The 14,780-nt window shown below is 41.2% G+C and overlaps 2 protein-coding genes across 3 annotated transcripts; one reads left to right on the top strand and one right to left on the bottom strand.

Moving 5' to 3' along the window:
* Positions 1-1,723: 1,723 nt before the first annotated feature.
* On the top strand, positions 1,724-6,159 carry slc24a5 (solute carrier family 24 member 5). Its single transcript, XM_028402156.1, has 9 exons — positions 1,724-2,002; positions 2,312-2,491; positions 3,082-3,165; positions 3,256-3,359; positions 3,471-3,571; positions 3,824-4,107; positions 4,206-4,412; positions 5,354-5,455; positions 5,576-6,159. The coding sequence occupies exons 1-9, from the start codon at positions 1,846-1,848 to the stop codon at positions 5,896-5,898; spliced, it is 1,542 nt and encodes a 513-aa protein (XP_028257957.1). The 5' UTR covers positions 1,724-1,845; the 3' UTR covers positions 5,899-6,159.
* Positions 6,160-6,773: 614 nt separating this feature from the next.
* myef2 (myelin expression factor 2) lies at positions 6,774-13,687 on the bottom strand. Of its 2 annotated transcripts, XM_028401016.1 has the most exons (17): positions 13,492-13,687; positions 12,361-12,563; positions 11,587-11,639; positions 10,727-10,734; positions 10,544-10,637; positions 10,210-10,401; positions 9,976-10,129; positions 9,837-9,886; positions 9,698-9,758; positions 9,219-9,353; positions 8,824-8,871; positions 8,652-8,747; positions 8,437-8,532; positions 8,223-8,285; positions 7,373-7,560; positions 7,223-7,274; positions 6,774-7,062 (listed from the first exon to the last, which is right to left on the bottom strand). In XM_028401016.1, exons 1-17 carry the CDS (start codon positions 13,599-13,601, stop codon positions 6,899-6,901), a joined length of 1,767 nt encoding a protein of 588 aa, XP_028256817.1. In that variant the 5' UTR covers positions 13,602-13,687; the 3' UTR covers positions 6,774-6,898. The 2 variants fall into 2 exon arrangements, with proteins under 2 accessions (XP_028256817.1, XP_028256818.1); XM_028401017.1 differs by lacking the exon at positions 8,223-8,285 and having other exon boundaries at positions 6,899-7,062.
* Between the last annotated feature and the right edge of the window lie 1,093 nt (positions 13,688-14,780).

The raw sequence follows: 14,780 nt of genomic DNA, 5'->3' as shown, positions 1-14,780 counted from the left end.
ACACACTGTGGAAACCAGCAAATAATGGATATAAAGGTGTAAAGGTGTTAATGATTGACAGAAAGGTTTCAGCAGTATTCCACTGTACAGAATAATGTTAAATAAAACATAATATTTTAACAAAATAGCTCTAAGGACTGTAAATATAATAATATAGAATATAGAATAATCTGACAAATGTCAGATCATGTTTGTAATCTTTGGGCCCACCAGCCAGTCCAGCCCAACATCATACTTACTGTTACACATATGATACTACCGCCTGTTTTTACCTGGCTTATCAGTTAGTAAAATAATTGACAATCATTATAGAGCTCCGTTTTCTGCCTCTTGCTATCCATGTAACAGTAACCTTACGACCCCGTTTTGTCCCACCTCGTCCCACCTCTCTCCTATTTTTCGGGCCCTCTACCTGCCCAGCATCAATCATCTGCTTCTTCTTCCTATTTTATTGAACATGACTGTCACCCTAGTGCTCACTTTGGGTGGGTTCAGACTCAGGATCTGTAAAGAATTTTGTGATCGTATCCGGCACTTATGAACCTCTACAGGTAGCACTGGGTGCTGCTGATACAGTGAATGAAAGGCCTCAACACAGTGCAGCCTAGGAACATGCATGCTGGTCGTAACTGACAAAACCATCAACACATGCAAATACAACACAGACATGCACTGACAGCAGGAAGGTTTCCAGCACACACAGAAGCCATGTCATTAAACAACACGCATGCCCCTGACAGGTCTGTCACTTTTTAAGGTCCTCCTTCTGTCCCTGATCATGCTGTGTTCCAAGTGTATGCAAATCCAGAATAAGCCAGCAAACCACAGCACAACCGAAACCACACAGGGGCGCCATTAACTCACTGCAAACTCTTCAGTGACAGTAAAACACAAAACACATTGTTTAGGCTCCATCACAGGAGAAGCACGCGCGGCGGCCTGCGTCTCACTGACAGTAAATCATTCGCAGCTCGGGACAGCACGTGTAGTCCCAGACTTCACGGTTGAGTGGGGGCCACATTAAGACAAAACAGGCTTATTAACTCACCTTCTTGTTGCGTACGAGTGCGCTGCAGAGGACTGTCCATCACTTTGTACGTGCCGGTGCGCACAGAGTTATGTCTCTGGACCTCAAACATGTCCAAACAAAACCCCCGGCACCCCGTCACTCCACATTTTCACACACACACACACACACACACACACACACACACACACACACACACACACACACACACACACACCTTTCCTGTCACGTGACTTGTGTGCGACAGTTTTTAGTATTTTCTAAAGTTACGCAAAAATATATGAAAAAAAAGCTTCACGGGGTTTGTGCCAAAAGTTCATATGCTGATAAATATTTAAAATGGAGACCACTTCATGTATATAATTTACACACCGAGACAAATGACGGTGAATCATAATTGATCCAGGATCAAAGTATTATTTTAGGTAAACCCAGGCATGTCAATCTGTGCTACACTCACTGTTACCAGAAAAGCCCATTTTCCACTTTTACAGACAGCAGTGAATCCGCGCTAAAGTACTTTATGTTGCATTACACCCATGATGCGCCTCAGGCCCCAGCAGTCCAGTTCAAGTCGACTGGAATGACTCGCAACTCGTGACCCCCCCCCCCCCCCCCCATTCTTGGTAGTGCCAGGGCCTTTAAAGATGCTTTCGCCCCTCCAATAATCTCCCTTTCTCAGCTTGTAGCCGGTAGTGTAGCGTTAGATGCAGCGATTACAATCCCACAGCACAACTCTGCAGGTTTATTAGAGTAGAGAAACACATGATTCCTGGGAATATTTCCTCCTGTTACTTTATTCATTTTTCACGATAACCATGAGTAACGGTGCAGCTCTACAGAAAAAGAAGAGGAAAGATTTTATACCTTACTTTCTGGGATTTGTAATATTTTTGTATGGCACTGTGCATCTTGTGTCATTTACAGCACAGACCACTCAGGAAAGACACTCTGTCAGGGTGCGCCGCGCTCTTGGTAAGTTTGGTTACATTTCATCTTCCCATAATGAATGAAGACAGCTTTGTTTTGTTACTTTTAATCTGTAAAGTGTGGTAAATATATCACTGCTCATTTTCTTGCTTCACAGAGTGTGTATAATCAATTGTGGCTCAGCAACTGTGACAGTGTTTACTCTACTAATCCTGTGTCTTATACTAGCGTGAAGCAGCGTGTAACTGCCATTTAGGGTTCAAACAACCTTGGCAGAGTAACTTAAGGCAGTTTTTGTTAGTGATGGTCACTGAACTGTGTGTTTGTGTGTGTGTGTGTGTGTGTGTGTTTCAGAGAATGAGTCTGAATGCATCTCACCACAGTCATCTGAGTTCCCTGACGGCTTCTTCACGGTGCAGGAGAGGAAGGATGGAGGGCTCGTTATTTATTTTATGCTCATTTTCTACATGCTTCTGGCTGTGTCGATAGTCTGTGATGATTACTTTCTGCCATCACTGGAAGTGATCAGTGAACGTGAGTTGCATGAAGTATCCTGCAGCTTATATGTGTGTGTGTGCGTTAGAAACAGCTGCAGCTGAATAGTCAACATGTATATATTTTATAGTGTATCAACACTTGTTAAGTCATTTTTTAAGCAGAATCAAATAACCTGATCATCTCAGGCATCCAGGATTTGAGCAAAGAGCATGTGAACTATTGTGGGTTGGTGATGACGTACATCTGTCCAAGCCTTGTGTGATGGCAGGCCCATGATGTCATAAGTCAAAAACCACACTAAACCATTTTAAGTGAGGTTTATTTAATCAATCAATTTATCTTTCTTACATTTTTTCATGCAACAAAAAAGAAAACCTGCACATCCCTGCAGTCAGTGGATATTTGGGATGATTAGATGGATATATATACCGAGCACGTATGTAAAAGCTGAGGTCCAGACAGCTGAAAGAAAGTTATCATGAACCACTGCTACCAGAACCTCCGTCTGCAGTCAAACCATGATATATATATATATATATATATATGTATATATATATATATCATGCCTTTGTTTCTGAGGTAGTCATTTAAAGTGTTGAAGTGATCTCTGCTGTTTTGTCTCTCAGGTCTGGGCCTGTCTCAGGATGTAGCAGGAGCAACATTTATGGCAGCTGGAAGCTCTGCACCTGAACTAGTCACAGCCTTTCTGGGTATTCACATTAATTATAATCAGCATTCCTAATAACAACACCACCATCACTGTTGCCAGTCTGACAACTGACGCGTTCTTCATGTTTTAGGTGTGTTTGTGACGAAGGGTGACATCGGGGTCAGCACCATTGTGGGCTCTGCTGTCTACAACCTGCTGGGAATCTGTGCTGCCTGTGGAATCTTAGCCCCCATGGTACAGTGTGACACAACAAACATGATTACTGAACTATTCAGGCGGCACCTTTGTTGTGCGTGTGTTCTGTTGTTGAAGCTGTAAAACATTTCTTTTTGTTTCCTTAAACAGGCGGGGCGCCTCACCTGCTGGCCGCTGTTCAGGGACTGCCTGGCATACGGCATCAGCGTCGCTGCTGTTATTGGAATAATATCTGATAACAAAGTGTACTGGTGAGTGTGTGTGACTCGGCACTGTGCACTATCATCCTTACATAAGATACGGTGTCTTGTGACACAGAACAGCTGTTTAGTACAGTGCATAATTATTACACTAACCGTACACAACGGCCTCTGCTATAGACTCATTCATTACACACATTTACATTTAGAAAGCTTCGCCATTCATGAGGTCACAGGAAAATCTAACCATGAGTGATGAGTTGTGTGTCTAAATCTGAACTGTGTGCTGTTTCATCTAAACAGGTACGATGCTGCCTGTCTGCTGCTGGTCTATGGCGTTTACATCGTGGTTCTGTGCTTCGACCTTCGCATCAGCGAGTTTGTGTTAAGGAAAATGAGCCCTTGCTGCACCTGCTTGGGTTCAGGCTCCAAGGAAAAGACTGAGGTGCAGCCTCTGATGGGCTGGCACGATGACACCAGCCTGCGAGTCCACAGTCGCTCCAGGACAGACAGTGGGATCTTCCAGGACGACTCGGGTTACTCCCACCTGTCCCTCAGCCTGCACGGCCTTAATGAGATTCCTGAAGGTGAGAAACACTTTTGCCATTTTCACCATTTTGACTTTCCTAGATTGATCATGTGACATGAATCTCCTCTTAACATTCACCTTGGTCTGTCCCAGCAGAAGAGAAAAGCGTGTTTGCCGTGCCAGAGAGCGACCTGAAGCGGATTCTCTGGGTTCTGTCTCTGCCCGCCATCACTCTGCTCTTCCTGACAGTCCCTGACTGCAGACGGAGGTTCTGGAAGCAGTGGTTCATGATAACCTTCTTCATGTCAGCTGTCTGGATCTCAGCTTTTACATACGTGCTCGTGTGGATGGTCACTATTGTTGGTAAAGTTTGAACTTTGTATTCTGTAATGAGCTTGTATGAATTCTGTACATTTCTTTTCAGTTCGCCTGCAGGTGTAAATCACCCCCCCCCCACTCTGTCACTCACTGTGAGATCACAAGTGTTTGAAAACTAGAGAAAGAAAAAAGTCTGATTTCAGAGTAGAATCACATGTTGGTCTGCTGGCTAATTCCTGAGATGCCATTGTCCTGGTAAGTTAAGAGGGGGGTGATTGTAGCTCCAGTGGGCCGTGTGCCGAACCAGCCACAGCAGGATTACAGTCAGCCTCAGCCCTGAGGAAACACAGTCATGTGAGGAAGGGCCATATATTCAGAGTTTGGCAGGGTTTCAGCACAAAGGCTATTATAGTAAACGTAAAAGTGTTTCAGTTACTTAGATGTAGTTAAAATTGTTGATGCACCAACATTAAGGTGGAACTGAGACGTTTGGCTATGTTGTTCATGACTTTGAATTAATTAAGATTTATAGCCCCATAGTATTAAATACTCTGTACAGGACTGACCTGGGATCAGGCTTGAAGGGTAACTTCATCATGTGACAGTAGTACGTCTACTGAAGTATAATGAGATTATTATCCCATAGTCGTCAGATAGACTCACATGGAAGGGGAGCTTAGTCAATGAAAGTTAATGAAAGAGCAGGCCGTTCGACATATAAGTATTTGAACGTTTTCCCTGTGGCTCTGTTCTGTACATCAGTGACAACATGTGACCAGTTCCTAGAAAGGATGGTGGGAATTCATCTGAAGTGTTGTAAACCATATGAACCCCTGCAGACACTGGATATTGTTATTAAGTCCCACACACACCCAAACATTTCTTGAGTGGGTGGGATTTAGTCTTATTAACCTAGCAGCCCCAGCTACAATACAGGCGGTTGTTCTGTTAACGAAGGGAATCTGATTATGTTTCTTCTTACGCAGGTGAGACCCTTGGCATTCCTGATACGGTAATGGGACTAACCCTGCTTGCTGCTGGGACCAGCATACCGGACACCATAGCCAGTGTGATGGTGGCCAGAGAAGGTATCTTGAGTTCTTTATATAATGAAATACGTTATTATAGTCTTCTTCTGACACTGTGTATACTCTTAAGTGATCAACTAAAGCAAGGTTTACAAACTTAAATGTTTTCTGTCCAATCAGGAAAAGCTGACATGGCCATGTCCAACATCGTGGGCTCTAACGTATTTGACATGCTCTGCCTGGGTCTGCCTTGGTTCATCAAGACCGCCTTTGTGGACACCAACAACCCTGTAGAGGTCAACAGCACCGGTCTGGTCTTCATTTCCTCCACTCTTCTCCTTTCGATTGTCTTCCTCTTTGTGGCTGTGCACATCAACGGATGGAAGCTGAACTGGAAACTGGGAATCGTTTGTCTCATCTGCTACATCCTCTTTGCCACTCTGTCCATCCTGTATGAGCTGGGGATTATTGGAAATAATCCCATAAGACTGTGCGGTGACTGAGGTCTGACCTAACCAGGACTAAAGCCATATTTTCTGACAGTTTTTTTTTTTTAAAAACAAAAATGTTAAGCCTTTAAAAACACAAATGTCAAGGCAAGGAGGTGCTGTTCCACTCACATACTTTTAAAGATGCCATGGAAAAATGTTAAGCATGGTGTGTGCCAGCTGAGACCCACAAAAGACTTTTCTCACACAATAAAGGCCCCTCCAGCCTGCTAAGACATGTCTCCTGTCTTCACACAAGGAGGACAAATGTGTCATTGCACAGGAGAACCAGCAGAGTTCAGAGGAATCTGAGGTCAAGAAATAAATGTGTCAACTGAACTCATTTGGCCTTGTCCTTGTTTTTTAAATGGATGTTACGTTAAGATACAACAGGCGTTCTGTACACATCTGATAAGCTTTTACGAGCAGGAAGTAACCATGGACAGAGCCATAAGTAGTAAAAAGCAAAAGAAAACTTTCCACTCTTCCTCTGTGCCTAAAATAGACTCAATTAAATTTTTCTGTTGTGTTTACAACTCAAAGCTAACATGGACTTCAGACACTGACAGATCTTCTGACTATAATAAACCTAAAACACAAAAACAAGCTTAAATAACTTCCTGTAACTATTGTTGGAGAGAACACCTGATAGGTTCATGTCTAGTCATGCCTGATTTGTGATTAATGTGGAGTTTTCCAGCTTTCTAAAGGCACGGCAGTGTTGTCAATAGAACAACACCTCTGGATCAATGCACACACCGAAGACCGACCTGGAGACTTTGATCTCAGAAGAGTTTACGACCACAGAGCTTAATTAAAAAGTTTATTTTTTTATTTTGCCTGACAAATTAAAAAGGGTTTTACAAAACAAAGACAAAATAGCTATGAAGTTTATATAAAGAAAAAATGAAACATTGGACACGATATGATGTAATTGTGTTTTTAAAACAAAACAAAAGATCATTGGCAAAGGGGCTGAATGTGTGAGTGTGTTAGCTTAACTTCTACAAAAGCTCTAAGCATTGCGATCAATGCGGACGTCCACCTCTCGACCATTGATCTTGGTTCCATTCATCATCCTGCAGGCCTTCTCGGCGCTCTCTGGAGAATCAAACCTCACTGTTCCGCATCCCTTCGACTTTCCATTCTCCATCTTGATTTCTGCGAACATTACCTGACCTGCAGTGGACAGGAATAAGAAATGACTTGAGCCTGAGATTGCAGTGTTGATGAGCGCTGATGAATGTTCGATCATTAGTCATGATGAAATGTCAGAAGGCTTTGAGTGGTTTGTGAATTAAGTCACACAACACTTTAAAAAAAAAACAAACAAACGTACCGCAGTGACTGAACTTCTCTTTCAGCTTTTGCCATGTGAGATCATACGACAGCTGCAACAGAGAAACTTTTGTCAGCATTGAGATATGTGGAGTTAGTACTAAAAGGTTAAGACTCAGAAGGGAAATTCATATATTGTAATGTAACTCACATTTCGCACAAATATCTGACAGCCCGCTTTGGACCCAGAACTTCTGTCAGACATGCCTCCACCCATGTGACCTGATCCCCCACCTCCAAAGCCACCAAAGCCACGGTTCATGTCCATTCCTGACATGCCCGTCACACGGTCGAAGTTGGAGCCCATCCGGTCCATCGACATATTACCCATTCCACCACCTACAAGTAAACACAGTCATGTAAGGCACCCACACATAACAGCACTACTGTATGCCTGGAGAGCCTGATCACACAGGCCTGAGGTTCTACAGCACAAACATGGTAGACCTATATTCACTAACATTACTAATTTCAGCATGACATTGTTTATGTAGGTGGACGAGCAGTCTTTGTACCACCTGGGATTCAGTCGTTAAACAAGGAAAAAAAACAGCATTTTATTTTTGCATAAGATAACGATGACTGTTTCTCTGTAAAAATGGGGATTCTGATATAGATTTGCTGTCATGATGCTGTCTTGTTAGTGAAAATCAATGCACTGTATATTCAGTTAGCAGCTTCTCTGACCATCACTGGAAAAAATGATTCAGTTTGCAGATGACAGGTCACATAAGTTGTCAGCAACTGTTGTGCATTCATTTTATGAGAGAAAAATCTGGAGAACATGTAAACAAAGATCCAAAAACTGGAACCACTGCCACCAATAGACAATCCCATAAAAACCTTATATTCTGATTGTCACATATTTCTACTAAAATCATCTGATCTATACCTCTGCATTACTGTTGCTTTTTCAGCAAATCATGACACCCAGTTCGTATTTTTAAAAGACTGTGCAAACTGTGAGTCTATAAAATGGTGTGATTGAATTTTTCCTGTACCTAATCCAGTCCCCATGTGCCCCATGCCACCACCGCCCATTCCTCCTCCAAAACCCCCTCCACCTAAAGGAAAGAGTGCAAGTTGGCGCTGATTAGATTAAATCATAATGCAACAATATTGCACAATATCAAACTGATAAGTCACAGCCAAACTACACAAAGACACCTGCCTAACCTCCTCCGAGACTGGTGTTAAAAAAATGAAAGGACTTACCCATTCCTCCAAAAGAATCCCCAAATCCTCGGTTCATTGGCATGTCACTGTGGCCAAAGTCCCGATCCATTCCACCCATTCCTGGCCGGTACATATCTGAAACAGAAAAAGTGACCTTACATTCATGTTAACAGTAACAGTAACATAAAAGGACATTTAAGAGTTCACAGACTAACACCGAATATCATAGCCCCTTAATAAAAACATTCCCTCACCTCCCATTCTTCCAACTGATGACATGTCTCTCCCTCCAAAACCACCCATGTTGCCCATGCTCTCCATGCCCCCAAAGCCTCCACCGCTGCTCATTCCTGTCAAAAGCAGCAAAGGTTGATCATCAATGCTGCTTCAAAAAAAGGCTTTTATATGGTCATATAAAACTCTTACCTCCTCCACTAAGTCTGTTCATTCCACCATAACCTGAAACATCCATACCTAAGACAAAAGATGCACATCATTATATGATGCATCTACTCAAACACTTGGTTATAATTCCATGAATAGCCACTTGGCTGAGTAAAAGACCTGTGTATTAGAGCTCTGGTTATCTTATCTCTTCAACCAGTGTAGAGTAAAAGGCCTGAATATTTCATACAGTAGCACAGTATCTTTATTACTTTCTTCAATATTGTCACAAACTAATAGAGGTGCACCTGTTTCACTGTAATAAAAAACTGCTTGTACAGATTGTACAGACAGTGGTGCAGTACAGAACGCCATTATATATTGCATGTTGCATTTGTGAGCATTTCCTGCCACAAAACTAAAAGAGGGGGACTGACCTCCAGGTCCCATGGAGCCCATGCTGCTGCTGCCGCCGCCGCCGCCTCCTCCTCCTCCGGCTCCACTGCTCAGACGGTTGGCATTTATAGGCTGCCCTCCTGGCCCCAGTCCCATTCCAATACCACCTAGACCACCTACGCCACAAATACACAGACAAAAAAGAACTTTAAACTAGGCCACCGCCTAACCAAAAGAGAAGAACTAGTGTGGTTTATTTCTATTGTATTAAGAAACGTGTTCACTAAAATCCGTACTGTTCACAAAAACTGTTGGATTTGTAGTGCTGTAAACTGTAAATAGGTTTTCAAAACTATTTGTAACACAAGAATGCAAACACAAACAATTTTTATTTCATGCATGAAATCAGCATATTAAACTACACACTGCTTCAGCAACACAGTAGGTCACCTTACATCACTGTTGTTTCTCTTAATGTGTGGTGTCATAATGAATTCCCGAAGTGATCCAATGTACTCACGTGGTAGCTGAGGTGTTTTCTCTGCTTGATGGAAATCATCAGGGGGGAGAGACTTCTCATCCTGCAAACACAAACAGCCAATGTTACTGGTGTTCGTTTTCACAGCCTGTTGTGATTTATTAACAAAGAAAACACATACCATTTTAACATGCATCTGCCTCTCAAACAGCATCTGTCCATTGAACATGGCTGAGTCCAGGGTCAAGGAGACAATTATGGTAAAAACTATAAAATATTCTTGTTATATATTTTTTTAATTGTTTAGTTGTAAAGGATACATATAGCCTGCACAGCCTCCAGTGGCTGTTCAAAAGTCACTGTTCCCATCCCGCGACTTTTGCCATCTTTATCCTCCTTTACATCAGCTCGTTTCACCACACCAGCCATGCAGAACACCTCCTTCAGTTTCTTCCAGCCCACCTTGAAATCCAGCTGTAGAACAAGAGGAAGATACAAATCAGTTTAATCAATATCAGTTATCGTAATTGATTTGTTCATGAATATGTCCTCACATTGGCCACAAACACTGTGTTGCCCAGTCGTCCAGCCTGCAGTGCATGGATGACCTCAGGTGGGATGTTAGGGTTGTTGGCGATGGAGGGTGGGAGGTTCATCCCACTGGGGCCCATGTCCTGCCATCGGCCTCCCTGTGGACCTACCCCCATGCGCTGCAGTGCACGCCGTGCATGCTCTCCATCAGGGTCCTCAAATATGACAGACACACAATATGGTCAATCAAGACAATCATCACATTAGGTCAAGTGAGCTGTGCAATTAAAAATACACTGTAATAAATGTATTTAGTTACAATTATAATGTTGACGTTAACCCTCATTCGATCCTCACCTCCTTAATGTTGAGTCGTCTTCCATTCAGGTCATGCTTATTCATAGCCAAGACTGCCTTATTGACAAACTCCTCATCTTTGAACTCCACCACACTTTGGGGCAAACAAGAGTAGCAAATGAATGAACGAACGCAACAAACAAAAACAATTTAACATTTAAGAAAGTGAAGATAATTTCTTACCCACAACCCTAAACAGGAGGAATCAAAGGAGCCCAGGTAGCACATGAGGAGTGAACAAAATATAGTTAAAACCATACAATCCATGGGGACAGTTTAAATCTCATCTATCAACATGCTTATACTATGTTCTACAGTGGTTGTTGCTCTTATTTTGCCCACTGGTTGAGCCAGCAGGTGTCTGGTTGTGTTTAAGTCTATTGCAAACATTTTGGATTGTAATAATAACAATAAGCATTAAATAAACACTTGTATAAAGGATTCTGGTAAAATATTTTGGAACAGATACCAGTGCATTGCAAAATACTGAAAACATTTTAAGGTATTGAACTGGACATAAGTACCAGAGTAGAAAATACTAATAACAAATTTAGGCTTACTCATTTTAGACTTCAACAAAAAATAGGTTAACATTAGAATGCATGTTGCCATTTGATAATAAAGCATAACAATAAAAACACTACAGGATCTTTTGTTGCATTGGAGAGAAAACTGCCATATAACAGAATTAGAAAAAAAGGATTTTGAGACATGAGGGTCAATCAATGAGACAAATCGCGCAACCCACATTTCCCTTTGGAAAATGGCCAAACAAACAAACTTTTAAACTAATTGAAATGACAACAACAAAAGCATAGGTGTACTCTTAGATGAGTTCATTAGGCTACTTTGCCAAAAATCAACAGGACATCTCCCTTTCAAATGGATATCAATCGTTAGGCATCTATCAGGCTCAAAAACACAACCCACAGTATCTCCAGTTCAGTAGACCCAAAAGATCAGAGCCTAAAAGAGCACTTGATTAATAAGAACCTGCTGAGGGCATTTAAAACCTCGTGCAGCATGTTGGCCACTTCACTTACCCTTGACTTTCCTTCTGCATCCTTAAAGAGCTCCACGTATGTAACCTCACCAACTACATGAGACATACAAAGGAAAAATACCAAAAGAACAAAGGAATTTAAGTCACCAAGTCTTCAAGTCGCCGTTGGCCTTGGCAATGCCGCTACAGATGGAGATGTCCCATTAATGATCAACAGTCAGCCCAGACCAACATCCCACCAGACAACACCATGCCTTTCTGGGCAGTGACTGAGACACCCAAAGGCCAAGGCCAGAGAGAAACACAGCTACATTAAACCTGGGAAATTCAAAAGACTTCAACATGATCAGTGTGTCAACAGATACCATTCATAGCAGTTGAGAGTTTTAAGCTGTCCTTTGACCTTTCAAAAGGCTTCTTGAAACCCCCATAATTCAGAAGGTAAAACATTACAATGTTTTCATTCATATAATCAAGATTCACCTTGCAGCAGATGCAACAAAAAATTCAACTGTCAATTCTACTACAGGTTTGAGGTTACATTTTGGAGCTGACTATGCCGTAAAAACAAGTGACAAGATAACTAAGTTCATCTTCCTTTTCTCACATATCAGCCCAAACTAAATTGGTGTCCATCCAAAAATTTATTAAAACTCCAATAACACTAAAAATCACACTATGTTGATTCCTTTATACATCCAGAGAGAGATACAAACTAACCATCTGGTAACCAACAAAAATTGGTGAAGAACTTCTAATCAGCTGAAGAGATAGAGAGAAAGGGAGACACTATCCCCATTACTGGAGACATTACCTTTCTCACGCATAAGATCTTTAATTGCCTGCCACTTCATATCATACGGGATATTGCTGATGAACACCCGGTTTCTATGAGCACCCTTCTTTTCTCCACCATGTTTGTCTTTGTAGGGATGGTATCGGTTTCCTCTTCTGCTCCCAGAGGACTTCTCTTTAGCATCAGACTTTTCTTTGGCAGGTTTGCCTTCATCAGCATCCCTACAAAGTGTACAGACACACAAGGTCAGAGAATGGTTCATCACAAAACCACTTTTGAGTCAATATATTTGCAAATAGTAAGAGGCGCATATTGTGTATTTAAATCTGCATTTTGTTGCTACATACACCCTTAAGTTCTACATGACACATTAATGATAAACACTCAACATAATTTATTAGGCTTCATATTAAGTTTGGCAGCGGGGCAAAATTACTTTCAGATTTAGTAACGTTTATATTTTAGAATATTATTTATATTTTAGTTAAAACAGAGGTGAAAATAAATAAAGCAATTGTATATGTAAGACACTGGATTTTATTCTAATATGTATGTATTCTAATATGTCTAATAGTCTTCTGTGACCAGTGTTTTTAAATGTTATATTTTTTAGGTTCTGTTAAAACAAACCTTAAGTCAGTATAACAGTCACAATTACTGTGTAGCATTTGTAGCTAACCCAACGTTAGCTTGGCTAGGTAAACAACAAACACAATACTAAGCGCTCATACATTGATGATAATGCTAGTTGCTAACAACATCGAGTTTAATTTATAGGTTTTGGCCACTTAATTTAGTTGAAGTATTAACGTAAAGCTCAAGCTGTTGATTTAATAAGCGCTAAATTACAGCTAATAGCTTAAGTAAAACAAACGAGATTAGCATCCAGTAAAGCTTGGCCCATTAAACCACACATAAAGTTTGAGAGAGACCGCTAGTTTTCTGTCGACTCCTGTCGACAGTTATACATCATCAATGTGGTGAAATGTTATCCATAAATCTCTAACTTTGGTCAGTCATACAAGACGGGACTGTTTTTGACAACAGAGGTAAGAGGCTAACAATAGCTAGCATATCAGGACTCCATTTTAGCTAAGCTAACTAATAGCTGCACGGTAAAGGGGAAACCACAATACTGGATTTACTTACGTTTTCACGCCGTTGGGTGTTTCTGGAGATGTTTCATCAGGCTCGGACTTGATGGACGCAGTAGACTCCTCTTGCTTTGGCTCCTCTTCTAGATCAACGACATCTGCCATGCTGAGGATTGCTCGCCCCGCACACCACACACAACGCAAGATGCCGCGGTCGCTGCTACGCAGTTCAAAATGTGCAGTGGAGATTTGTGGGCGTAACGCGAGAGTTGGGAGCTGTTGCTAGGCAGCCTGGGAGAGAAGAGGAGACAACATAAACATACGTGTGCATACAAATATAAATATAGGGTATGTGCGTATATATATATATATGGGGAAAAATGTGAAGAAAAAAAAAACTTGCAAAAAAAAAAAAAATCATGCAACTCTTGCATGCAACCTAGAAAAGCAGATTGTCTATTATGGACTAGAATCCGCCAAGTCTCTAAAAAATACTCTGCAGGTGTTCCCATGCAAACAACACAATGCAACAGTTGTACTGTGCATTCAGTTTCTAATTTCAGAGTGTCATTCATACAGCAGTGCCGGTAATACCGACAATATTCCAGGCAGCTCACTCACAGACTATAAATGTCCCATCTTATTGATTACAATACAGCGCCAAGCCAATTCATCATTCTTGAAACTATTGATTGATGCATTTTTACTACTCTGGAGGAATAATTTCAATTTCTTTATACAGTCTGCTCAGAGTGGATTCCACCAACAAAGAAACAACCTTTTCAACGCCTCAGACAGCTGCACCACAATACAAAACTTTATCTCTGTTAGTAGTAACAGAAAATCTTGACCTCACTAATGAAGATGAATGAATATATTTCACCCTGTGAAATGTTTTTTTAATCAGATTACAGCTGTGAATTAGAGTGACCTTTAATCTTAACAAGCAGTACATGTATTACTCCCTGAATGAAAACCCTGATAATATGTTGTCTCAGCACGAAGATAATTTCATAATGTTGTTTGTTAATGTTGGTGCTTCTATTAAAACTTTATGAAACAGTATGAAAATAACAACACTGTAAGGTATTGCCAAATTAACCTCTCTCTTGTGGCTTCACTGAAAATATTTTAATAATAACAATTTTCTATATGATTAATATTATTTGTCAAAATGTCAGACCACTCTTATTTAATGAAAATGTAATTTTCAGCGGACCATGTAAATGTAATGAAGTTGTCAGCTCCAGGAGAGATAGCAATTGCTGCAGTTATGTTAATGAGGAAGCCTAATAAACTTGTTATACTCTTGCAATTTTACTGCATTTGTCTTTGTTCTTTGAG

Source organism: Parambassis ranga, chromosome 3 (genome assembly GCF_900634625.1).
Source record: "Parambassis ranga chromosome 3, fParRan2.1, whole genome shotgun sequence".
NCBI classification, from domain to species: Eukaryota; Metazoa; Chordata; class Actinopteri; family Ambassidae; genus Parambassis; species Parambassis ranga.
This window is presented reverse-complemented; position numbering and strand designations above follow the sequence as displayed.

Coding starts and splice junctions, on each gene's coding strand:
- slc24a5 (XM_028402156.1), top strand. CDS start 1,846: ATGAGTAACGGTGCAGCTCTACAGAAAAAGAAGAGGAAAGATTTTATA. Junction 3,572..3,823: donor TCTGATAACAAAGTGTACTG/GTGAGTGTGTGT, acceptor TCATCTAAACAG/GTACGATGCTGCCTGTCTGC. Junction 4,108..4,205: donor CCTTAATGAGATTCCTGAAG/GTGAGAAACACT, acceptor CTGTCCCAGCAG/AAGAGAAAAGCGTGTTTGCC.
- myef2 (XM_028401016.1), bottom strand. CDS start 13,601: ATGGCAGATGTCGTTGATCTAGAAGAGGAGCCAAAGCAAGAGGAGTCT. Junction 10,130..10,209: donor ACACAGTGTTTGTGGCCAAT/GTGAGGACATAT, acceptor CTTGTTCTACAG/CTGGATTTCAAGGTGGGCTG. Junction 7,561..8,222: donor GCACATGGGGACTGGATTAG/GTACAGGAAAAA, acceptor GTTTACTTGTAG/GTGGTGGAATGGGTAATATG.